General features: G+C 34.4%; 1 protein-coding gene and 1 long non-coding RNA gene across 10 annotated transcripts in view; both read right to left on the minus strand.

The window, feature by feature from the left end:
- Window positions 1-5,386, minus strand: part of LOC123528984 (protein bicaudal D homolog 2-like) — a 35,131-nt gene extending 29,745 nt beyond the window's left edge. For all 9 annotated transcript variants that reach the window (XR_006682062.2, XR_006682063.2, XR_006682061.2 and 6 more), the window contains exon 1: window positions 5,059-5,386. Coding sequence is in view for 6 of the 9 variants with exons in the window: in XM_045309115.2 (XP_045165050.2) it covers window positions 5,059-5,274 (216 nt within the window). In the remaining 3 variants the exon portion in view is untranslated. The remainder of the gene's footprint in view (window positions 1-5,058) is intronic.
- Window positions 5,387-8,969: 3,583 nt separating this feature from the next.
- Window positions 8,970-13,588, minus strand: LOC123536229 (uncharacterized). The gene is made up of 5 exons (XR_008366719.1): window positions 13,386-13,588; window positions 10,956-11,030; window positions 10,245-10,392; window positions 9,786-9,883; window positions 8,970-9,375 (listed from the first exon to the last, which is right to left on the minus strand). It is a non-coding gene; the product is annotated as an uncharacterized LOC123536229 (long non-coding RNA).
- Between the last annotated feature and the right edge of the window lie 2,126 nt (window positions 13,589-15,714).

The raw sequence follows: 15,714 nt of genomic DNA on the forward strand, positions 1-15,714 counted from the left end.
CTCAAAGACGTTTTACATGGTCAGGGATCGAATTTAACATTTTTTTCCCACTAGTGTCATTTTTTTCCACTAGCAAAATGATGAGTTCCACTAGCAATTATTTAAAAGCTGTGTATGTGCTAAATTTATTAAGTTGTTTTGCTGTTGTTTGGTTTCATATAAAAGTTCACGGTCCGGACAAGCGGGGACTTTCTGGTTTTGAAAGTACGATATGAACCAAAGTACAATATGATTTTTTGGACGATTGACTGGACTCGAAGTTTTATGGATTTTTTTCAGATCACTGCCCCTATCGTGCTAGCATTTTCGGTCTCCATGGGCCTTTTCTGCACGAAGAAACTTGTTATTTTCCTCTCCACTTCCGCAGAAGTTTGCAAATCATCGACCAAAACGAAAACAAATATTGTCTAGCCGCTTACTTCGATATCCGATAATTACATTTGTATAAAGCGACAAGTGTCTACAAGCGGTCACGTGATTATCGGTAAATTAACTACCCCAAAGGAGGTTTTAAACAGGAAAGGACAGTTTGAGTGGAATTCCTTGAATTTCGAACGTGATCACGAAAATATTCGAGTGCCATGATTTTCCACTCGCATTTTTTATTCTTATTCGAATTTCACAAGTTAGCGACCGCTAAGACTTAAAGTTCGATCCCTGATGGTATCGACTGATTTTTTTCTCTTAAATGTACTTATTTAGTCCAAATGTACAAAGTTTAGGACTTTCAAGAATCAACGTCAAGTCATTACATGTGATTTGGCTATAATTTCACACTTCTTTTGATAAATTTAAGCCCGATTGGGCAATAACAGCTCATTTGGGCTTTTAAGCCAGATCAGGCAATGTGAACAGCCTGTATATTACAGTTACTGCACTTACGTTACTGCAGAGCCTCCGCTGTCGAATATTAATGTCGCCATTTGCGATAATTCTAAGAATTTGGCGCTAAATTTTGCGAATTGGCGAAAATGAGTGGTGCATATTACTTTCGGGGTCGTTCATGTTTTTTTCCCTTAATGATACAAGCAATCAAGAATTGGTTCTCGATACACATGTTTACCTAGGCGCTGGTTGTAAATAAAATCGAAAAACAGTCTAGGCGGAGTATTTGTCAATTCAGCTATTGATGTTTTCAGCTATGTTGGGTGTCACTTTGAGAAGATAATTGCGTAAACATGTGTGAATTGATAATCAGTTATAAAAACATCTACCAACTTGTATATTTGAAGTATGCCGAGGATTCACCAAAATTAACGACAATGACGGCATACTTAATGCGTTTGGATTATTACACACAAAAAAAAACTGACATGTGTTTGTGACATGCAGTTGTATGACAAATTTTTAATAATTTCAAAAGATACATAGAGTCAGTGTACCTGGTTTCGCACACTTTTTACACACTTCTTGAAATAAACTGAAATATGTGGAAGCAATTTATTATTTTGCATTTTCAGGCAGAAGAATAGATACATGGCTCTTTATTTATGCACTAGGTTATTCTTCATGTGGTAACTGCTCACCACTGTTAGCTCTCCAATATAGCCAGAAAATGACCCATTATTCGGACATATTTGTACCCGGTTTCGCACACCATGACTAAAAATTCTCTAATTCTTTGTACAGTACGGATATTGGTTGAATCGAAATTGCACAACACTGATACTTCTGTAGAAACAGTATTTTTAGCTGTCATTATCATAATGATGTCGCTATACCATGCACAAGCGAGGTGCCCTCAGTGGTGTCTAATTTTATACTGTCTGGGTGATACTTTTACTACACTTTTATATATCTTTGTCTTTTATCAGGATGCCTGCTTGTCGTTTAGAAAACTATAGGAACATTCAAAAGGAGACCTGGTCCCTTGATTTCACCAGTTTAAATTTCTCTTGGCAAGTATTTCATTACAAGAAACGGAAAATTCTTTGGTGTGCGAAACCGTGAACTGTGCGAAACCGAGTACACTTACTCTACTAATCATTTTAATTTCTGCTAATATTTTAGATAATTTTCTAATTTGTTAGTGCAAGTCAAAAACCTTTTATTTCACTCATTATAATGAAGATTAATTTAATCAGTTAAAAATTATCAAGATTTTAACATGGGTGTGAAAACAAAACCACAATGTCAATGGACACAATTGGTATCCTGACTATTAAATTTCTTTAAAATGTTCAGAAACTTTGGAAAATAATGTAAATAAGACAGTATGGATTGTAGAAATCTCATGACAGTTTAAATTTAATCTACTTTAAATTGAGAAACTGGACATTTTATTTAATATTTACTTTTACAGTAAGCATTACTATTCCTATTAAATGTAATTATTTACAATAATTAATTTCCCTATGCACACTATGACAGCCAACTGAGAGAAATAAATGGCTCAGAACTTTGGCTCAAAAGTGGCTCCAGCTTTTTAAATTTGGCGAAAAGTATTTAAAACCCAGTGGAGGCCCTGTTACTGTATGTGCAGCCTTACCTAATCACTGTCTCTGAAGCTGATCTTTTGCCTAATTCAGAATTTATCTTAGGAGTTAACTAACAGAATGTCACAAAGTATCCAAGAGGAATCACAGGTTGGTAGTTCTGAACTTCTGTATAAATTTTATAGGGCAGACAGTATTTCACACATCCAGAAAGAAAATTCTTCTTCTTTCTTCTTCCAGTTTACTGGCCATCTTCAACTGACTGAAGTTAATTGCCAGGTTAAATGCGCTGAGAGAATAAGAAAGAGTAAAAAGTTTGAAAGCAGGGTTTTCCCGGACGCAGGTTTTCTGCGTCCCTGACGCGCTTTGACTGCTTTGGACTCGCATTTTGTAGTGCCTCTGCGTCCACTGGACCCGCAAAATTGGTCACGAAACTCCTTTGCACTGAAGCTTCCTTTGCGCAGATACCCATGTAAAATGCGCAGCTTTTTACCACCGGGACCATCCCCGAATCGTGGGTGCTCATTATACACAGGTATAGACGATTTTCCAACTTCAAAACAAGTTTTGTTACCGATGTTCGCCATTTTGGTAAAGGGAAACTACTCTCCGCGCTAACTGACACCACTAAAATCTAAGATTGCCGTTACGTTCCGTAAAAGATCGAATGGTTTATTTTTTTATTAAACAAAATTAATTTCATATAAATTTAAAATATTTTGATGAAAAAATATTAATAAATCACAAAAATTATGATACTAATTAAGGATCGAGTATTATCTTTAACTAAGATCAAACTGTGAACAACATAATTGACACGAGTTGACACTTAATTGCCGGTAATTACTAGCTATTTGATCATTACAAAAAGACTGTCACACCTTTTGTTATCAGTCTGAATTGAGAAGCTCATGCCATTTTGAAAGATACCATTCCGAAATACTGAATCAGCTGCTATCTAAATTAAAAAGATACAAGTTCATTCGGTTTTAGGATAAATTTTTTTAGTAATAATGTCCATTTTCAAGATCAATAATTTGTGGACCCCCAAAAATTATTAGGGACCCTTAAATTGGCAGCCATGGGAGTCCATGGACTCCCAAATAAAAAACCCGAGGGAAAACCCTGGAAAGTATGTACAGTGCCATTAAACAGGTCTAGTATATTGCCCGATTGGTGCATCATGTACCGATCGGTGTATCATGCACCAATTGGTGTATTCAGAAATTCACCAATCGGTGTATCAACACGTAGGATGCCACTTTAAAACAAAATATTTGGAGAACCGGAAATAACCGCATTCCGATACATTCACATGTTGTTGATGACATCGGCCATTTTCAGTCGCCATTACATTTTTTCCGACAGACTGCTGCGTTTCTTGCGTTTTTCACATTGAATGCACTGTTACATAATTATAATTCATTGACAGGTAAGCGAACACCAGTTAAATACCCCCACAAAAGTGAGTTTACCCAAATTTCCTTGCCTTTATACAATCGCAGCCATGTTGGATTCGGATCTACGCTTATAAAGCTACAAAATTTTCCCAGCATCCCAAAATTTGATTGACATGTGTATTACCTTGAATATGTATGGTGTACCTGTAGCGACATAATAAAATAAGAAATAAGTTTACACAGTGTCAGTTTTGGAACCCCGTAACGTTCAAAGTTATTTAACATTTGTATTATCAATAACAAGTGATATCAAAGTTAGTAACATGATGGTTTTATGAATGATATAAATCATTATGTTATATAAATCAATCAAGCAGTTTGGTTAATAATTATCTATAGCTTGAATTCCTTTTAAACCGATCTTCAATTTAGTTGTCTATATCTATCTGCCCTCTGTGAAGATTAGCACGGGCTTTAGTGACATGTGTCCTTTTCTGACTTTCTTTCCATGGTATTCAGTCTATTAAAATATGCACTATCACAATATCATGAGTGCATTTATTAATTTATTTTGTAGGTTATACAGCACTTGCATAGAAAACTTTTTTAACAAATAATTTGCGGTGATTTTATATTTTGGTTTATGTCATTTTTTGGACACCATACTTTAGCATATTTTTCGGACAGATACTGATTTTTCGAGCGTTCTGGCGCAGAATCAAAGGGAAATCACTCAGAATACCCAGGTATCAATATGGCGGAACACATGCTGCAGTAGTGTTGAGAAATTATAAACAAAAGTGTTTTTTAACCCTGAAATTGTTGCGTTCGAAAATAAATAATATGTAAGTAGTACATGTAAATGTGTTTTATCATTACGTTACCTTATACATTTCAAAAAGAATGAAATAATTAGAAAACTTTACCTCGGAGGGTTGTTCTTTTGTTTTTCCCATGATGCGGAAATATCAAATACACATGAAATAACGGTCAGTTTATTAATTTTCTGAGCTGATACACCGATTGGTGTATTGTTGAATACACCAATTGGTGCATGATACACCGATCGGTGCATGATGCACCAATCGGGCAATATACTAGACCTGTTAAAAACATATCATTACTCAGGGAGTGGGACCTGTTCAGAAGTTTAGCATTGTGAGAATACCCCTAAAATGACACATCTAAAATCTCATTTTCAAGGTAATTTTGAGAACACTAACCTCTTTGGCATGCTCTAGTTCAGTTTTGATGTGTTCTTTTTCAGTCTCGAGTTCTTCTATATGGCTCTCGAGTTGATGCTTTTCTTCAAGGACGGCCAATCCGTATTCTGCCGCTCGGATTTTTTCTTGGTTTGTTTCTGTTAATTCCTGCTGCAAACGTCCTAGTTCTGTTTTAAGTTCCTCAACGGAGAGGGAGCTAATGTTTAGTTCAGACATTGTGGCAGGAATGTCTCGAAACAGTACGAAAATCAAGAAAATCCAGTACGGATGGATGAAAATATTTTACGTTGAATCACGATCTGTCCTCCATTTTTAATTTATGTAAATAATTGCTGTCACGTGATCTATGCGGATCACCATAAGAAATGAACTACATGAGCTTTTGGAGGCGTTGGAGAACTAAAATATATCTTGTATAATAAACCCCTAATCTTATTCTGTTCTATTCTGAATTGACGGCGATTTCCGGCAGTCTTTCAGTTTATCAATAAGCACCACTAAGGACCACTGAAGACCACAAAGGACCGCTTAGGAGGCACTAAGGACCTTTGAGGGGGTACAAAGGACTATTTATGAGTACTCAGTGGTCATAAATTATTTTACCTTTTCAGTTAGATATCTATTTAATGTACTTGTTATCAGTAGCTTATTAAAAGGCTCAGTCAGAGATTACATTGTATTGTTTTAATTGTTATATGTCTTGTCTATTTAAAATAAAGAAAAAAAAACATGAAATGATTTTAGGAGTGCAGCAATCCCCATTACTCCCCAAACTCCCCACACCGAAAAAAAAATCACTTTTATATTTTCGTCACTTAATATTCTAGTGCATAAATCAGGTTGGTAGGTCAAAGGTCAAAGTGACAGCAAGGTCAAATCTGTCTGTCATATTTTTGTAACTTAATAAATATTCAAAATACTGACTTCGAACTTGGTATGTAGATAGGTGGCTATTAGGCGATGTACAGAGAGCATGAACTTTGTTTGATTGATCAAAGGCCAAAGTCAGAGTTCAAATTTGATGAAGTGATCTGAGGAGTGCAACATACAATCCACATTACTCACACCACGCACGCAAAAAAAGCATTAATATTATGCTGGTCACTGATAATAATCTATATAAATCTATCTTCATTTCACGAAAAAACGACTAAAACACATTTTTTAGACAAAGGTGTGGTACTGCCCATGCCCTTTTTGCCGAATGTTTGCGATTTTGGGAAAAAAACCCCAAAAAGTTATACGTACAAAATGGAACACTACCGCTAAATAGTATACTTTAGGGCGGGTACGGTGCATTTTTTTCCTGAGTCGGAAGCTACAGTGATAAGAAATTACAATTTAAGACCTTTCTTACCTGAAACGGCGTTATTTGCGCTCGTTTTTGATGAATTTGCAATCTACGCTTCCCCACAGGTTTGGGAAAACACTGTCTCACATAGTCAGTCATATAAGGCCCTTATAATCCCTCACATTTGCGCATGTTCAGGATTGTAATCAACAATTTAATTCCTTCATAATCATTGTCTTGTCAAATTCCACATACTGCTACTTAGGTTGTGTTTGAGTGATATTAAGTCCCGCAAGACAAAATCTAATAGCAAATCACGCGTTGCAAATATGGAACATAATTATAAAACTATGAAATTACTTTGTTGTCACAAACCTGTATATAAAATGTATATGCCATCTTTACATGAACATGTATGGTAACATAAACTACGATAATACATTTAGTGAAACACCTGCATCAACTGTAACTTTTAAGCTGAATTCAAGTTATCTCAAAGTAAAATGTTCGGTTCCTTGGGATTCAAGATCCCGAGCGTCAACTGTAGTTAGAAGTAGGTCTACAATATTGTACTGTAACAAATGGTCTTGGACCCTGGCAGATCTTGATTGTTGTATTGGAGGATCGTGAAAAGCATCAAATACAGTGTGACTAAAGTTGTACAGTAAGGTGACTATGGATATATGTTGCATCTTTGTTGAAGGACATGGATATATTGGCCTGCATAAATGTTTACAAGTACGCAGCGGCTGAGCACATGTACACATTAACACAGACGACTGTAGTAGTGATAACATAGAAGTAACAAACACAAAAACATACATCAAAAAGAAATACGACAGAGTACCTAAGCTTGTTCTGTGAAAATTATTTTACGAACTTGGTAGCTTTTAAGAACTAAAGGTGCTATATATCCAAGTAGTTGATGTTGCCGTCAGCATAAGGAGACTATACAGTGAACGAATATTCCACTGTTGGATAGACATATGCCTTGTAGGTTGTTGCTTTAGCACAAAGTCTGAATGGACCTGAACGACTAGTTTTGCGGACGAATGCCACGGCGGAGTTAGCCTTTTTTTCTGATGTTGTTTATGTGGGTTTTCCAAGGCAGGTCGTGGTGTGATGGTGACTCCGATAGTTATATTTAGTGCTGTCGGTAGGTTTCAACGGAGCGAAGTATCAATGGCGTTATATGTGAAGTCGAGTGGATTTCGCTTACTGAATATATGTGACAAGCCATTACAAAATGGTCCCAAATGACATTTTTATGGAAACTGAGTTTTACACATATTCTGAACTGTACATGTGTCCTTAACATAAATTCAAAATTTTAGACCTGCATGTTTTAAAATAACAAAATTATAGCATTTTTTGTACAATAACTCCCCATCGCAAACTTGCACTTTTTGTTTCATAATAATGACAAATACTAAAATCATCTATTTTTATCATATATTTTAATTTCATATTTTGCCATCAATATCAAAAGTATTTAACATGATTAGCACAGTTGATAATGCCTTCTTGCTATAAATATGCTATTTTATATTAAAAAAATTGTCACAATTCATGTTTCCATAGCAACAAAATACAAGAATTGCTTTAAATGTCAATTTAACAGACATTTTAGCCTACATTTGATACAAAAATGTAAATTTATAAAATATATATTAGTTCTCTAGAAGAACTAGAATTTGTGATTTTTCTGATTTATATTCATCTCAAAAATATCTTAAAGCAATTCCATAAATATCTAATATTTGTAATGTGTCGTTCAACTTCAAATGTACATAAGATGCATTGCTCAATGACAGTGTAAATTGAAAATTAAAAGTATCAGTGATGATTATATAACATTAAATTGTTTAAATAATTATAATTAAAAGTCATATTACTCTGGTATGAAAGCAGATAAACTTAATACTCAAATTATGTTTCCATGGCAACAACATTTTTTATAAAATAAAGAATTCATTTTAACATCTGTTTCCTTCAATTTTCACAAAAATTTTCAAGTAAAAGTATCATTTCAAAATATTCTTCCTGGAGGTGGCTTTTTTCAACTTATATAGTTGCATAAAATATATCTTCACTAAAATATTTAATATTAAGTTAATTACTGTAGAAAATCATCAATAAATATATTTAACTTTGCTTAATAATGTATAAATCAACTGTGTATGTAGAGCTACATTCATAATTTTATGTCATGCAGTACTAAACAGCAGATTGTTGAAAAATCTTCCAGTGTCTTAGAGGAATTTAACATTTATACTGTGTTCAGCCTTACATACATACAGTGTGTCTATATTTAACCAGTGCATAGTACTGTTGACTTCATAAACTTGTTAATTCAATGTTTACATAACTATATGTAGCATTTGTTCATATTCATATATGAGCCACGCCATGAGAAAACCAACATAGTGGGTTTGTGACCAGAATGGATCCAGACCAGCCTGCACATCCACGCAGTCTGATCAGGATCCATGCTGTTCGCTAACAGTTTCTCTAATTCCAATAGGCTTTAAAAGTGAACAGCATGGATCCTGACCAGACTGCATGGCTGGGCAGGCTGGTCTGGATCCATGCTGGTTGCAAACCCACTATGTTGGTTTTCCCATGGCACTGCTCATAAATGGAATTTGGGTCTAGTACACCTTTAAAAAATCAAAAAACACTTTCAAAATTAATTAAAATTTCAGAAAATACCAAATGAGCTAAGCTCTTTCTCTGTATTACTTCAAATGTTAAACACTTTTTTTCCATTCATTCTTTGTTTTAAATGACTGAGTTCTCAATTTTAATGGCTTTGGCACTGCTAGTTTTGAGCATACATTGCTGTTGCTGCAAAGGGGCGCTATTTCATTATACAGGTACCACTGTCGGCTGGCATCCAGCTCAGGAATGGTAATACAGTTGGAGAATTTGCCTGTCATGCCAATCCCCTGCCTAAAATATTAATCTCCGTCTCTGTGTTGAAGTTATAATCCTTCAAGAATACTATACTAGGTCATTCTGACATTCTGTAATGATAAATGTATCAAATTTTTAAGACAAAGAACACTTATACCACACATAATTACATTAAATTAAATTTTAGAATTTTATTATAGTAATGACAACCTCTTTTCATAAAAAAATTCAACCATCGCACATATTTTACATCAAGTAATGGCCATGATTTTGATCTCGATTTAACAAATAGTTCTTTAACCTGGTTAAGAAAAAACAGTTACTGTATTACAATTATGTTATTTCTGTTGAACTGGCTTGCAGTGAGCTAGACACTCTTTAACAACATAAAAAGAAACAGAAAATGTGGCATCTTAATATAAGTGGCCTATTTACAGACATGAACTCTGCAGCAAGTTTTATCAATACTTGATTATTACACACAAAAAAACTGCTTAAAGAGGTGACAAGCCAAATATACCTAAACATGTTCAGGACTGAATTCTGCAAGCCCAGTCCCCATCAGGTTGTACTCCAAGTCAATCATGTAGACCCATCATAACAAGCCACATTCCAGAACTGAAATAAGGGTATATTTAAACAATGAATTCTTAGACAATAACTTTTAAGTAGCAATAGTGTAGTCCTTAGAATATAACATAGCTGCAGCATCACTTTATTACAACAATTAAATGCCAGCTACCCAGTTGGATTTTTTAATACAGTATGTTATGTAAGTTTACAATATTAAAATTGTAAATCAATGTTTATCAGTGGAGATATGATGTTTCATTTACATAAAAGTATGCACATTATATATATAAACCGGAAACCAGTGACTTTCCAAACTGAAGTGTATGATCACACTGTGAAATTAAATATTTCAACATCAAGTTCTGTGTGCTTAATAAATATTTCTTTATTTATTGGGAATTCTTACCTTATTAGAACACTTCTTATTTTGTCCAGTATAATTGTCCATATGTAATAAAACCTTCTTTTATCCACAGTCATAATGCTTGAAGTGATGGTGGACCATAGATACCACACTGCTCCTCTTCCAACAGCAGTACTGTACTTTTCATACACTAAGTAGAAAAAAACAAGAACAGTTTATGAGAAATGTATTAAAGTCCTCATCAAAATAGAGTGAATCAACACTGACCAAAACAGTTCATCATTTCTTATAGATAATGCTTGACAACAACTTGCATAAAAATTTTATCAAAATTTAATTGAATTCCAATTTAAAGTGCTTATTATACAGCATCTTTATTATAAAGCAATGCAGTATTTTCAATCCCATTTCAGAGATGTACAAAATGTTCAGTGAAAAAAAAACAAGCAAAGAAATTAATAGTAAAATCAAGTCTTAACAAAAGACAACTTCCTTTGGATAATGTCACTTAACCAAATTTCTGTTATTAAGGTTTCACTGTAAATTCAAATGTAAAATGCGCACTGTAGCCTTGCAGCTTTTATTTATAGAGTCATGGTTGTTTTGAAGACTGTGGAATTTAATTTAGTGATACTGTGCAGTATATGGGATTTCATAGTTAAAATTGATATTGAAAAAAAGATGCATTTGAGGATACTGACATTGATATGAATGTAAACTAACTTTAAATATTATAACTGCATGAGAACTCACAGCAACTCCATGGCACTTGATGGGCATTGTCAAAACTGCAGTGAACATTTATATCTCATACTGCTGGAGGTTGTCCTAAAAAATTTAAACAAAAAATTTTTTCATTTATTAAGTAGCCTACCAGTATGCCGTCTGCAAGTACTGACAGTAGTGAGAGTGAAAAAAGTAGTTTTTAAATATTGTAAATTGCATGTAGAATTTTTTAGAAATTTTCAGGTCTATTTTAGTTGATATTTCAACAAAAAGTGACAATTTAAAACACCACTTTTCCTGTGTTATTGTAGATTCTACTTTTCTTTTCCAATTGTCATAGATTCTACTGTATGTGCATAATGACCATGTAATTATTCACCAGTTCACATCTGTGACTGACCAGGCTGGTAACATTGCCCGATCGGGCTTATGACACAAAACGTAATATTTCTTGAAAAATAATGAAGATATTTCTTCCAAACTTGGTCCATTTGTTAAGCATAACAAATGATACAAATTAGAATAAAAATAACTTGGTTGCCTTCAGTTTTGGTAGAATTATTTCCCCTTTTCAGATTTTTATGACGCATAATCTTTGAAGTCCAAAAAAACAATGTTCTAATGCTAAGTTTAAAACAAAAAAGGGTTAAATGGCTTTCTAATGCTCTAAATTATTGCGCTAGTATATGAATGTAAGCATTTTACTCTGCTTTCACTTACAACATTATAGAGAAATATTAGTCCTAAAAAAATTGCTCATACATCTGCACTAGAAACAAAGTATTTACCCTAAATATATAGAATAAAGGTATTGGCGCACAAGTTTGGAGCACTAGAAAGCCATTGAACCCTTTTCTGTTTTAAACATTGCATTAAAACATAATATTTTTGGACTTCAAAAATTATGCATCATAAAAATCTGAAAAAGGGAAGTCATTCTAACTAAACTGAAGGCAACAAAGTTATTTCTATCTTGATAAGCATTATATGTAATGCTTAATAAATGGACCAAGTTTGAAAGAAATATCTTCATTATTTGTCAAGAAATATTACTTTACTGGTTTCCCAGTAGTTTCCGGACCCAAGTAGTTTTCCGGACCTTTTACATTTCGTGCCGTATAGACTTTACGCCGTCGTAAAGCATCTGGATAACAATATCATATCATCTAGACCTTTGTTGCCTTTACATAGCACCGAAAACCCAGCATTACTGAAATAATTTATTATTTGAATATCCCGGTTGTTTTAACTTACTTCGATGTAATGTTTACACAAGAGATTGTCAACTGCAGGGGGATTCCAGTTCCAGTGCGCATGCGCAGAAATTGAGGTGCCTTGAAGGTAAATATCAGTTAATTGATGCTCCCATTTACAGACGATACAGTAAAAACATTCCGATAGTAATAAAATAAAACGAAAGTCTGAAAAAATCGAACTATTCACTATTCTACGGCATTAAATTATCGATTAAAAATAGGAACCAAAATAGACAGGGATTTACCTACGATACCGTCGTATCAATCAAATGTTTAGCTGCAGTGTCCATGTCCGAGTGGTCAGGGCGTTAGACTACCAATTTTGAGACCGGTCTTGTTATTTTATTAAGTTGTTAATTATATCAAAACTTCTTAATTTCTTTTTTGTAATATTACCAGTCCGCTAAATACATCCCGTCATTTTGGGCGTGACGTTGCAAACGTCAGTAAAACGTAATTAGACGTAGCTGTAATGAGCGTATTATAAACCTAGTATTCGTTAAATTCTTGAAATATACTTTTCAAATCATCATCAGGCCTTAGAATTATGTTTTAATTTTGAATATATATAACGAAATCGGAAATTTTTACTTTTACAGAAAGGGTACAACTTTTACACTGAAAGGTCCGGAAAACTACTCGGACAAACTGAGATATTAATGGAATTAATTGCCCCTTTTTAGGCCTCATCTACATTTGGGTTATGAACGCAAGTGTAATACAAATTCTGCATGGTGGTAACGAAGAACCTAGCTGTTTTTCTGTGAAAATTTTATGTTTCTGCTATGTTTAGTTTGAAAGTTACAGGCAAAAACTAGCGATTTCGGTCCGGAAACTACTGGGAAACCAGTAAGTGTCATAAGCCCGATCGGGCAATGTTACCAGCCTGCTGACAGTTAAAAAGATGTACAATATTCCTGTTCATTTACAATTTCTAGACAGAAAATTTCATACAGAACATACTTAATATAGTAGATGCCTGACTGTCTTGGCTACAAGTATATTCTGCCATCATGAAAATTTACAAATATACAGAAAAAAATATTAAAAGTACTTGACAGCAGACAGTCAAATCGAAATGTCAACACGGTCATTTTTCGCTGCCAAGTTGTATCTTCGATACATTAACAAAAGAAGCAGTCTGTTCATTCTTTTCTTTACTTAAGTTACGGATAAATTTATGATGAAAATAAACACTTACCATAACAACCAATAAATCCGCCGTGCACTTTAAATATCCGCGTATATTCAGAGCAATAACTGCATGTTTTCTCTGACCCAGTTTCACACATGTATACACCGTTAATGGCGTGTAGATTTCAAAGGGAAACAATTCGCTAATTCATTCATTATTTGTGATATTTCACAAAGTACCAGTCTAGTGCGATAACTAAATTATGAAACGTTTAAACTTAACTATCTTCGTCCGATATCAATGATTTTAACACTAATGGCTGTTGTTTTAAAAACAAATTAATGAAAACAATTATCTAATTAAGGTAGTTCTGCACGTTTGGATCGAAATTTTTTCTACAATGTAGAATTTGATTAAACTCTGATTTTTCAAAACTTCAGAATATACCTAGAAAATTCAGCAAATAAAAAAGATAGGGTCGTGTGCTTGATTTTTTGCTAGACTGATTTGAAAAATTTGCACCTCACGCAATATTTCATAATGGGAGTCTATGGGAAAATCATTACTTTCATAACATTTTCGCGAATAGAATTTTTTCTATAATGTAGATTTTGATGAAACTTCTCACAGTTGTAAATAAACACATGGTCTATACTTTCGTGAAATAAAATGTATAGGTCCGTGTGCTTATTTTTGAGATATCTGACCATGATTAAAGTGAACCGTACATTTCACGCTAATTTTAAGACATTATTTTCATTATTTTAAAGTGTTATATGTTTCAATATCATATTTTGACTTTAGAAATATAGCAACAATGCCACTGTAATAAATTTACTCACATATTTCAATTAATTCATAAAATTATTTTCATTTCCGTACGCCGAATCCAGGCTTTATTCTACGTTTTCCGGATAAATGACGTTACGCCATCACTTCCGGTTTATCAAACGTGCAGAACTACCTTAAGTGACGTCAACTTCTACGTCATTTTACCGATATCGAGGCTTGTGTCATTTGGGATAAAAATGTCATTGCGGGACACATATGGTTAACTTCAAACTTACCATAGTTAGATGACATCAGCTACTTGCATTCCCAATATTTTTTAACAACCAAGATCATGCTTGGACTGTCTGAGTCTTCAATGTCCCTGATTTGTCTGTGCATCAGACAATCATCTGCAAATGGGCGGGCTCTAAGTTTTACTCTAGAAGAAAGTTCGTTGATGTACACTAGGAAGAGAAAAGGTGTAAGAGCACTGCCTTGTATGACACCATGTATGAGACAGAGGGGACTTCTGAGCTAGAACTTTCAAGAACTACAAAGCAGGCAATTGGCTATCCAAACTTTGATGCTGCCTCTGACTCCATTACAGGTTGTTGCTAATCTTGGCATTCTTGAACCATTAGCACTTTTATCTGGTCTCTGTTGACCCAGTGATGACTGCATATCCGGATATCTTAGTGTGAGAAGACACTTCATTGTCCACAGTTTTCCCGACAGCCAGTTTTGAAGATATCCTAGATGATGTTTACATCTGTTGTGTATTCAGTAATGCAGTTGCAAAGGGCTTTGCATTTTACTCCCAGATGGTATCTCTGTGTTAGATTTGTCCCAGATAAGTAGTATACTAAGTACGTCGTGTATTCGAAGTACGTCGTGTATTCGAAGCGCTCTTGGATAAACCGTTCATTTCTAAAGCTCTTTCTGTAATACTTTCCCAACCCCCGAAGGATGGCCATATAGTATTTGTACTGTCCGTTTGTTCATTAGTTTGTTCCTCCGTCAGTTAAAAATAGCTGTAACTTTTAAACGATCTAAGGGTACACTAATATTTAGCCAGGTGAGTACAGTAGTCAGGTCCGTATATCTGAGAGTAAGACCACATACAGGGGCATAGCTGGACAAGTGTATACATGTATGTACAGACAAAGCCAGCTAGGAGGCGGATTGCATGTAGGACCGTCTCCCGGCATATCTAGGACAAAAACCCAGAAACCCAAGTGTGGTTAACGGAGTTAAAACTCCAATGATATCTTTTAATTTGATTTATATGGAAAGTATGTGCTCGGGGCCTACATTGTTTTCGTGGAGCTATACCGATGGCAGGCAATGCTATTTATTGTTTTCACGCTCATTGAAATATTATAGTGGTCTGTGCCTCAGTAATAAGTTTTAAGTATTGAAGAGGCAAAAAAGTTGCTCTTTTTTTCCGGGTAAGTTCGACCAGGTTGTCTCTCGCACGAGTCAGTCCCATCCCTAAATAACACTGACAGTGCTCTTCCGCCACAGTTCTTATATTCATTAAAGGAATGGTTACAAAGTATGAAAATATCATAAAAAAACCTGTAAGCCATTTTAGACCGTGAGGCCCATTTCATTATAAAGAAAT

The sequence above is a fragment of the Mercenaria mercenaria genome, chromosome 13 (genome assembly GCF_021730395.1).
Source record: "Mercenaria mercenaria strain notata chromosome 13, MADL_Memer_1, whole genome shotgun sequence".
Taxonomy (NCBI): domain Eukaryota; kingdom Metazoa; phylum Mollusca; class Bivalvia; order Venerida; family Veneridae; genus Mercenaria; species Mercenaria mercenaria.